Genomic DNA, 11674 nt, shown 5'->3' with positions numbered 1-11674 from the left:
GGTGCCCATGGCTATTCCTTTCGTTTGGAGGAAGTGGGAGGATTGGAAAGAGAAGTTGTTCAGGGTGAGGACCAGTTCAGTCAGTCGAAGGAGGGTGTCAGTGGAAGGGTACTGGTCGGTACGGCGGGAAAGGAAGAAGCGGAGGGCTTTGAGTCCTTCGTGATGGGGGATGGAGGTGTACAGGGACTGGATGTCCATGGTGAAAACACAGATTCACCACAAAAAACCCAGTCCTACCTGACCGTACAAAGCTATGGCACTCAGTGCTTAATGGAAGTCACTGTGTGTGTACTACTCTTATTAGAGATAGTCCTGCTCTCTTTATGCTTCTTTGCTAATACAGTTTGAGTACCATTTAATAGCCCCCAGTCATAGAGTCATAGAGTCATAGAGATGTACAGCATGGAAACTGACCCTTCGGTCCAACCCGTCCATGCCGACCAGATATCCCAACCCAATCTAGTCCCACCTGCCAGCACCCGGCCCATATCCCTCCAAACCCTTCCTATTCATTTACCCATCCAAATGCCTCTTAAATGTTGCAATTGTACCAGCCTCCACCACATCCTCTGGCAGCTCATTCCATACACGTACCACCCTCTGCTTGAAAAGATTGCCCCTTAGGTCTCTTTTGTATTTTCCCCTCTCACCCTAAACCTATGCCCTCTAGCTCTGGACTCCCCAACCCCAGGGAAAAGACTTTGTCTATTTATCCTATCCATGCCCCTCATAATTTTGTAAACCTCTATAAGGTTACCCCTCAGCCTCCAACGCTCCAGGGAAAACAACCCCAGCCTGTTCAGCCTCTCCCTGTAGCTCAGATCAGTCCTCAGCTTTATTATCCTCAGTTAAGAGTAAGATGCATTCACTCATTACTACAATAATATCCATAAGGTATGCATTTGGTATCAATCCATAATAAACTTTCTGGTTTATCCTGGTCACCATTTAAAGCTCTTGAACTTTCACTAGATTGCCATTCTGCATAAGGAACCCATATTGACCCATATAATGTGGTCTCTTAAAATTAAAATACAGGAAAATATACATCTTAATAATGGTATAAAGTATTCTAAAGTGTAGTATGTTGAGAGTGTTGGTGCAATGATAAAGGATGTAAGTGCATCAATAAAAAGAAATTGATACAAACCTCTTCTGGAGACAACAATAACATACTTTCCTTTGGATCTAGTCCTTTAAGCCGGATTTGAGACTCCACTGCATACTTCAAAGGAATGAAAGTTGTAATTAATGATTTGCAGACTTTAGCTTTTACTACATAAAAATCAATATAGTCAGTTTTCAGCTACTTCCATGGTCTCTGACTGAACCATAATATCAATCAAACTGCATATTCTTCCCAAAAAAACAGCATTAGTAATGAGATACACACTGGGTGATCTTGTAATAAAGCATGTTGAGCAATTGGCATGGAGCCAAGTAGTAAATATTTCACCAGCAGAACTTAGTGTCAATGAATAAATCACTATGTAACCTATACAAGGACTTGATTAATTCTAGTGCTGCAAAGTAGTTCTTACATGATCAGAAGGAAATGCTTTAGCTTCCATGAGAATCTTATGTCTATTTGATGTTGGTTTGTAGAAGGACAGCTGGAAAACACAAAGGTTAAGATGTATAAAAGTTAAACAATTAATATGTAAATAAGTCTTTAATTACATCTACAATAAATAGTTTGCCAAATAAGAAAACAAACACTTGGACAATACTTGTCGAGAAATAGAAGAACATTCGTTTTATTTATAACAATCACGATGAAACTGACCACATATATGGCTTTGAAAAATAGAGTGCCGGGGTCGAGGTGAGTGGTGGGGGTGGGGGTAAGATGGGATTTTTATGCAGCTTTTCTGTTCTGGCTTTGCTGCTTTGTTCCAGTGAAGTCCAATGCAAGATTAACCAACAATACCTCAGCTTTCAATTAAACACTTCATAGCATTCCAGACTCAACACTGAGTTTAAAAATATCAATTGGTAAAATATACCCCACTTGTTTTGAGTACTTTGTTTGAATATCTCTAGTTTTTTCCTCATTTTTTTGTTTTCAGACAGCCGTACTTCCCTCTAGGCACATCTACTGTTTCTTTCCTTTCCTGTCCATGACCATTTCCTTTGGCCTTCAAAGACAATTTTTTTCTGTCTGTCAATCTCTCCTGTCTTTACTGACCTTCCTTTTGTTCTTGGCCTATCCCTAGCTCAAATCTTATCATTTCAATAACGCTAGTTGTAACGACAGGTGAGATAAGGTGAAATAAGAAGAAAGTTCTTCATTCAGAGAGTAATGAGCCTGTGTAATATTTTGTCACAGACAGCAGCTGAGGTCAAAAGGATATTGTTCTTTCCCAAAATGGACCAAAGGGTGGGGGGATAAAATGGAATCAGGGTACTGAGTTGGATGATCAGCCTCTTCCTACTTCTGTTTTCTCTGTCTATGGTTCAGTGCAATCAACCTGAAATGGTAATTCTCTCTCCCTCCACAGATGCTACCTGACCTACTCAGTATTTCCAATATCGTCTGTTGTTAGTTTAGATTTTCAGCTATCACAAGAGAGTGTGGTCAACTGGTTAAGTCACGTGCCTAGAGAATGCCGTGCTAAACCAAAAGGTGAGGACTGAGTATTGTAGGAGCCTCACCAATGGGAAGGTTGGGACAAAGTTAAGGTGAACTCTCAAGGGGCATTCCTCCTTTCCTTAGCCCCACACAGACAAAACTTTATACTTTACCTTTTGTGACCTCTCCAATGATCATGTCATCTTGCACTAGTTACAATGGCCAAAAGGATACCCATCACACACCAGGGTTAAACTATCATGGGGACCACTTCGCACAATAGCTTTACTTTTGCATAATCTCTATTTCAAATAATGATTCCACAAATTATGAATAGAATTACCATTTGGATTTTTAGAAGTTTATTCATGACATTTCAGCTACAACCATGTATACCCCAATCTTTAAATCAACATTTGTAAAACTTAAGCAAGAAGATCAGTTAACTTTATTTCTTAATATTGGTTTTCTCTCCACAGATGCTAGCAGACTTGTTGAATTTATGTGTTTAATTCAGAATTCCACCATCTGCAGTATTTTGCCTTTGTTCAACAACTTATTTCCTAGTTTTCTGACAGTAAAAACATTTCAATGTTAATGGCTGCTTGATGGCAATGTTGTTGTGATAAAGTTTGGAGATTTCTTTGACTTTATTAGAACTGCCAGATTAAAATTTATGTCAAGAGATTCATGCCAGAGATCATTAAATCTTTCGGGGCAGCTTTTTTTGAGTACCATCTTTTCACCACTGACAGCAAAATCTGAGCCCTTTGTTTTCACTAGTGTCTCAGAAAAGAGGCATTGGGAGCTCATTACTTTGATAAATACAAACTGAACCAATCATAAAATTTGCTTCTTGGTCACTTCAAGGTGTATGCCCATTGTTAGGGTGCAAGGGGAATTGGGGTCATTTCATGTGGATGGTAATACCCAGACACATCCAGTGTTGGACTTCGAGTCTCATTTTCACTGAATCTTTGAGATCTGGAAAACAATGGGCAACTAAGTGTCAAAGCACAACTAAAGTGTTGCTGTTGCAGCATCCCTCATGGATGTGACACAGTCAGGACTAGTGATGAATGGAAATGGGTTACTAGGAAAGAAGGGGCAATCAGAAAGGAGTGGGCTATTAACTCTGGAATCAAAGGTTAAAGGGAAAATGCATATACTGTCCATAACATAAATGTGAAGAACGTTAGATCAGGAAAGATCTGATTGAACAGTACAGCAGGCTCGAGAGACCGAATGGCCTACTCCTGTTCTAATGTCTTATGATGTGATGGTCTTATGGAGCTGCTGGGATGAGATAGGGATGGCCAAGGAGGGAGATGGCAGCACATGGGAAAGGAAAAACTGTAAATATCAGGTTTAGGGACAAAGTGTGATGGGGCAGGGAACTATTAATGTCCACAAAAAGCATTGAAGGGAAAGTCCTGGCTCCATTTTTAGGTAAATATGTTTTCAAATTTTGCCTTGCTAGGTGTGCTTTAATAGACAGCATCTGTCTCAGAGAGAAAAAGAATATCAATCTTTCAGTGGGGCCTCAAAGGAGATGTTGAGTTATTTGTAAAATCAACGGGTCTGATGCCTATTTCAGGCATGACTAGTGAACATTGATTTTTAAGCTTTATAAATACAGCAAATTGTGTACTTCCAGCTCATAATGAGTGTGCACTACACACCCAGTTGCCACACTGTACACCATATCACGTTCAGAATACGAGGACCTTACATCCACATTGCTGAGTGTCTCCATGAAATCTCCTCTGCAGGAAGTTATTAGGGACACAATAGCAACCTTTGCCATGCTATGGCAGCATAACATCTGTACAAGATGTTGCTTTCAGCTTGTTGCTAAAGTTGTGGTGTTCAAAGGCGTGGCTATTGAACTCCAAATCAAGACAAAATACTTATTCTCAAACAAGTACAGTTTGGAAGAAAGAATTTGGCTCCAATCAAACAGAATTTGCCCACTTCTGTTGCAACTCAACATTCTAACCATTAGCTGATGAAACTCAGCTGATTTCATACTGTTAAGGGCAGGCTGCCCATGATTGTATATCTATTACCTTTAATGAATGTGAAACTGTGAGCTCTCAGGTTCCCAACATCTGTGACCTTCAGGCTAAGCTTCCTGTCAGTAGCATTTATCAGAAAAAAATAGCTCTCTACAACTTGAGGGATAGGGATTTTCACAATATTGTGAAAACTCACACAACACCAGATTATAGTCCAATAGGTGTATTTGGAAGCACTAGCTGTGGAGTATGACTCCATAACCACCTGATGAAGGAGCAGCACTCCGAAAGCTAGTGCTTCCAAATACTGCAAACTTGTTGGACGATAACCTGGTGTTGTGTGAGTTTTAACTTTGCACACCCCAGTCCAACACTAGCACCTCCAAACCACAATAATGTGACCTCATACAATGAACATCAGAAATATGGTATGAGAATGCACATGAGAAAGAAAAGAACAGAGAAAATTATTTTAATGGAGGAACAAAGTTCATGGAGCATAGGTACAGATATCCTTAAAAAGCAGTATTATAGGTAGGAAACCTATAAAAATGCCATATAAGTTTTCTAAATGGTGGCTGTAAATAGAAATGTAAAAATATTTTTTGATATAAAAATGAAACACTTGGTATCTACAGTCACATCAGATTAAAGAATGTATAATAGAACCATGAAAAATGCACAAAGTGGATTTGTCAAGGTAATATATATTTTAATTAGCAAATCCTCTATTTCAAGTCTCTCATCTTCATTTCAGAACATGGGCTCCACCCAATAGAGTAAATAAAGTTCAGATAAAGTTTTACAGTCATAGTCAACATTTTGAAAAGGTTAAGTGGGACAAATTAGAGAAGGATTATATTCACTGATCAGGGAATCAACCACAAGGGTCATAAATTTTGAATTAATATGTAAAGAATAAAACATGAAGGTTTTTTTAAAGTAAGCAATGTTGTTATACATTGAAAGCCACTCCGTTAGTAAAGCAATGTTAATTGCAACATCTATGACAGGATGACTTAAAAATAACACTGATGGATATAGGAAAGGAAAAGCAAAGTGAGATGAATAGGTACAGCTACAATGAGAAGTGTGAGCAGCAGCAGCAGAAAATGCTGAATAGTAGCATTGTGCTGTATTACATTTTCTCTGATTCTATTAGCAAGTTGCACTAAGGACAATAAATAAGAAAATGAATTCCCCGCTTCCATGAACATTAGGATTAGAAATGGACACAGATAATGGTCACTGTCAGACATTTCCAGAGCCATTTACTCTCAGATATTGCCAAAATCATTTTTGGCTGATCAGAAATTGCAAGTTCCTGTTACACACATGATTGTGTAATCAGATAACAAATCAGCAGCACATTTTACAATAGTTTTAATTTCCATTGAAGTCAGGGGAGTTGTAAAATGGGCTGCTGACACACTAACATCTGTTTCACTCTATCACACAAGGTCAATTTCTATCCCAATGTTTAAATCCTATAAAGATTGACCACTGGATGAGATTCCAAAAGACAATCAGCGCTTTCTCAAAGACTGCATTTGTTGATCGCTTCTGGTTATAGCTAATTCTGATGGATATGTATCCATGCAATAGGTAGCATCACATTGTACTTTAATTTTGCACAGAGCGCATATACACATAGTGTATTATGATAATAAAAAGTAATTGTCTTTCTATCACACTCATGTTTTCATTGAACAGTTTTTAATTTCACCAAATTAAATTATGTAAAATGTAACTGAGACAAGCATTTCTGCATTTTTTCTAATGGTTAGGTGACCTCCACATGATGCACAGTGTAACAAAAATGGAAAAAAAATGATTATAATGCAAGTAGTTACCATGTACCAGTTCTTCATAGTACTGGAGTCTAATTGTATGATTTTTCAAAATGTAGTGTAATAAAAATGACTTCTCACCAGCAAGAGATGTAAGTTCACAGTTAGTCCATTCATCAATGCAGTTTCTTCCTTTTTAGCACCTGTGAAATAGAAAGCTTTTAATACAGTATGTACAATGTAAAACATGGCCTTTGCTTTCATATCATGTTATATCATACACTTTGAATTATTTTTTATTAATCATTCACGGGATGGGGGTGTCGCTGCTGGGCCAGTGTTTATTGTCCATTCCTAATTGCCCTTGAGAATGTGGTGTTGAGCTGTCTTCTTAAACTACTGTAGTCCATTTGGTGTAAACATATTGGGCCCTCCAAAATATTTAAATTTGTTGTTAAGCATATACCACCAAATGTGCTGTGTCAGAATCAGATTTTTTTAAATTACTGGATCTGTCATTGACATGACACCAAGCTATCTTCAATAAGGAATTATCTGTTCATTGTTTAATGATGCATCTTTTTCCAGAAGCTTGCTGCAATTTGTGCTTTACTATACACTTCATATAATAGCAGTTAGAATGAACTGTGTGCATTTTGCGATCAGACAGCACTGGGGAACAAAAACAGGTTGCAGTTCCTTTGAAAAGACATTTCTAGCTAATTTCATCCTTTTGCTCAAACATTTTTTTTCAATTAGGATAAATTAATCTGACTGAACATATTTTACTGTGGCATGATGTTTAGCAAAACCTTTCATGATAAATCACAATTTCTCACAGCTAAGAAAACATTATAGAAAATATATTTTAAACAGTGGTCAGATCCATTTCCTATCTATCTGGCACATGTCTCTTCATTCCCTTAAAAGAAGATTGAATGATGACAGGCTCATGGCCTACCGTTGAATAATTTATGTTCACTGCAATATTAATTAATACATTTAATTCAGTGATTTCACATCATAGATATGCAGAAGCTAAAGGATATGTTAAAATGCAAGGGCACCAGTGAGAGTTTGTGGTTCATGTGTGAACCAATTAAACAGGAAAAGGTTTGAAGCAATGCACAGGTAAGATTTCAATTCATCAGGGAAGGAATTTATGAACCAGTACCTCAAGGAGAATAATCTACAGATTATTCCAAGTTCCAAGCTCTTGTAAGAAGAGGAGTAGCCACTTAGACAGTGATTTCAGCTGGATTGGTTATCAATTGGGGTTGGACTCAGATTCCTGAGCACAGAGACTAGTTCTGGGGGATGATCAAGAGATCAGTTCTAAATGAATCTATTCACGAGTTGGGGCTAATGTTAATTAGAGCTGGAGGTAGTAGTTAGGTTAATTTGAGAAGGCACTAGGAAGAAACATTAGGGAAACTTGAGAGCTGAGAGACGGACAGCACACATACTTCCAAGGTGCTCCATGTGACTTCTATGAAATAGCTACCACCGAATCACCAAATTATTTGACCAGAAGTTTAAATACTACAGCAGATGAGATATCCAATTTCTAAATCATTTCAAAGATTCCTGACTGTTGATCCCTGGATTTATTTCATTAGTCCAATAGGAAACAGGGAAGAACTGGAGTTAATGAGCATGTTAATTTTTTACAGATGTAGGTTAGCCTCTTTGGGAGATACTACAAAAGGTGCACATAAATAGTATTTGTATTGAAATAGAAAAAGAAGCGTTGCCTCAGAGATCATGAAGAGTGAATTCTTTGTTGCAGTCAGTGCCAGAGTTATGGCATCAACCAATTTTATTCATCTTAGGAAGGTTATCATGAAAGGTTTTGAAGATACAAACATGTTTTCAGCAACAGATAAGCTGAGGCAGAGCTGGAGACAGACATTATTACCAAAGAGAAATAGATGGATTTAGTGAGAGAATGCAGAAGCCCAGCTAAGGGCTAATTAGCAATGTCCCTCGTTATAATTGTCAAGCAGCATCGTGTAAGGACCAATTGCTGGCTTGCAGCATTTAAAATGTAGTCTTCACAAAGCCAAAAAAAAAGACATTGCTAGATTTAATAATCTACTGCAATGATTCAAGTTGGAGCTCATAGCAAAACAGAAATTATGTCAAAATCATTTCCAAAAACATGAAACATAAGACATGCTGAAAATTGAATTTTAAAATTACAAGGCATTCTGGCACATACCTATCTTAACAGAAAATGTGAAAAGGAGTGAAATCAAAGAGATTTCAGTCAAAGAAGACGGCATGCAACATTGTATAAAACACACAATGATATGATCACATTTAATGACAGTGAAAAGAGGCAAACAGATAGAATAATGAAGGCTGGGAGGGAGTATTCAAAGACGATAATCTGAAAAAGCTCACATATTAAGAAGATTGTCAGATGCAGTAATCGGCAGAGGAAATCACATGAATAAAGTGTTTCTCAGAGCTACTAACAAAGAATTGCTCAGTGCTCTCCCACCTTCAACTAAATAATGAAGAACTAGGTCTCAGGTTGAAAAGCACAAGATCACAAAATCACAAGATAAATATGATGAGCAAGAGTACTTTCTATGCTTTAGCCCATCCAGAAACACTCAACTGTCTATAAAATAAATTGATATTTTCAGCATCATGACATTTGTTCTGTTACTCTTTCTTGAACAGCTTGCATGCTCCTAAAAAGCTTTTTCATAGTTTCTTCCTTTCAAGGTTGAAGCGTCTAAATTGTTTATTATAATCTATAGCCCAAATTTCCAGGATCAATGGTATGACTCATCATTTTTGCTGCCTTCTGATTTGAATGGCTTGAATTTTGTCGTCATCATGTCAGCAAAACTGTCAGTGTGCACAATCATTACATCATCAAAACTGACAACGTCTGTGGAATTCCACACAAAGGAAATCAAGACAATTTTCTCAGTGATACAAGATTTGCACAATTGAGTCCCATCTCATCTGAAATTGCTAAACAATCTATGAAAACTACTATTCTTACAATGTTAGACTTGTTGCAAAAAGTCTTGAAAAATTGCACCTTGTTGAGTAAGATTTAATCTGAGTTCTGAACAGCATGCATAATTCCTCTGACACTGAGAAGCTAGTTTCATACTGATGCAATGTAATATGATAAAAAGTTTACTCTCTTTTTGTGTTAGAGCTTGTTTATTGCATGTTGTCTCCAGTTTAATCCAATCATTATCCTTTATTTTAATATCTGAAAACATAAAACCATAATGAAGGATTACTGGTGTTTTAAACTTGCTGATTGGCTGTCTATGAAAATATCTCAATCTGATTGGCTGTTCATCTAGTTTTCTGATGTCACACTTGCTATTTGTCTGGAAATCTTAATGATTTGGCAATCGAATAAACGATCATTAAGCAAGCAGTAATTAGTGTGCACACAGGCTGATAGACCTTTGTGGTGATTCCCTTTGCAATCAACAGTATGTGCAGTTGCTTTGTTGTTGACTGCAAAATCCAGTACGATGTTTCTACTGTGATTCATTCAATAAAGTTGTACATGTTACTCAAGGTATGTTCTGACTGGAGAAGTACACAGTTCTAGTTTGAAAAAATATCCTCCAACTTATTTTATAACTTTGTTGATTAATGCACTGAGTGACTCGAATGTTGGGTTTACTAACATTGTAAGATCTCTTTCAACTGAATGTTAATGTAATTCAAAAAGAGGCCACATGTGGCTCTCTTTTTTATCCAATATGAAGTAGTTTGCAATTATCCATATTGAATTCCATCTGTCATTTTGTTGTCCAGTTACAGATTTTATTTGATTCTTGTGGTGAATCCTTGAATGCCTATCCAATCTGACAGCTGCTTCTGCAGGCACCAATCCTCCCATTACTTTAGTTTTATTAGCATTCAGTTTCTGAATACAAAGTCTTTGGCTCTAAATTAGAAAACATAGAGGTCCCTGCATTGATCCTGATACAATAATTCAGTTCCTCACCCCCAGAACACACTTTATTTCCATAATAATGTCCTGCTGCTGCCTTTCACTTTAGTCTTTCAAGTCCAGGTTTCATCAGTCACAGTGTCATTATCAGACCATCTATAGTATTTGAAAGCAAACAGTATTACATAAAATAAAATTTAAAAACATTCAAATTTAAAGTTTTGCGACTGATCTACTGAACAAAGGGCTAAGAAAGCACTTCTCCATTAGTTTTGTCATCAAAGATAAAAGATACATCTCCCTGTGAGGCAACCAGAAGACTATTGTACTTGATAGCACTTAAAGTTCTGAAATTGATTGGTGCAGTGGTAACATTATTGCAGTTCTCCCCAGCCAGCTTATTGTCTTTATTTGTTGATGTCCTCTGCCCTCCAGTTACCTTTTTTTGTCTCAGCATGTTCATTCATTCAAAATTATATTCTAAGTGGGTTAGAAGAACAATACTATCAATACCTTCTTTTAAAGTGAAAACTGAAATAAATGGAAGTTAGTATAAAAGCTTCCTTCAACATTCTCTCCAAGATACAGCCACAGCAAATGACAAATTGTTTCCTTGAGAGCAAATACTTCAAAAACATCATCTCCATTCCTTAGTTATGAGCAGCAGAAATGTAAGAAATTGGGATCATTTCTATTCATCCTTTAGTTCCCGTATTGCTCCAAAAGGGTATTCACATATACACCTGCAAGCTTGTGTTGAATCATGCCCAATGTAATTTTGGTGATGGTGTCAACACAGGGTCAGAGTAAGACTGTGCCAGAGAGTTTCAGAGCAGGCAAAGTAAGATGTTAATCGGTGTAAAAATCTAATTTGTTGCCAGTATTGCCATTTGGAGCTCAACATTTCAGCTCGAGGCTCTTTAAGGGTCCCAGCTGAAATTATATTCAATTATAAAAGAGCCACCAGTTCCGTCCTCTGCAATAGAACATAGAATACAGAATGTTACAGCACAGTGCAGGACCTTCGGCCTTCAATGTTGAGCCGACCTGTGAAAATAATCTGATGCCCATCAGATTATGAACCACTGTTCCGTTATTATCCATATGTGTGTCCAATGTCCATTTAAATGCCCTTAACGTCGGTGAGTCTACTACAGTTGCAGGTAGGCCGTTCCATGCCTCTACTACTCTCTGAGTGAAGAAACTATCCCTAATATCTGTCGGAAATCTATCACCCCTCAATTTAAAGCTATGTCTCCTCATGTTATCCTTCAACATCTGAAGAAAACGGCTCTCACTGTCCACCCTATCTAACTCTCTGACTATCTTTTATGTTTCGATTAAGTCACCT

General features: G+C 37.4%; 1 protein-coding gene across 3 annotated transcripts in view; it reads right to left on the bottom strand.

The window, feature by feature from the left end:
- kynu (kynureninase) overlaps positions 1–11674 on the bottom strand; it is a 176257-nt gene that overhangs the window by 86738 nt on the left and 77845 nt on the right. For all 3 annotated transcript variants that reach the window (XM_043694093.1, XM_043694092.1, XM_043694094.1), the window contains 3 exons: positions 6522–6583; positions 1542–1613; positions 1151–1225 (listed from right to left, as the gene is read on the bottom strand). In XM_043694093.1, the coding sequence (XP_043550028.1) occupies positions 1151–1225; positions 1542–1613; positions 6522–6583 (209 nt within the window). The remainder of the gene's footprint in view (positions 1–1150; positions 1226–1541; positions 1614–6521; positions 6584–11674) is intronic.

Source organism: Chiloscyllium plagiosum, chromosome 7, assembly GCF_004010195.1.
Source record: "Chiloscyllium plagiosum isolate BGI_BamShark_2017 chromosome 7, ASM401019v2, whole genome shotgun sequence".
Lineage (NCBI taxonomy): Eukaryota > Metazoa > Chordata > Chondrichthyes > Orectolobiformes > Hemiscylliidae > Chiloscyllium > Chiloscyllium plagiosum.
Note: the sequence above shows the minus strand (reverse complement) of the source record. Positions and strands in the feature narration are given on the sequence as shown.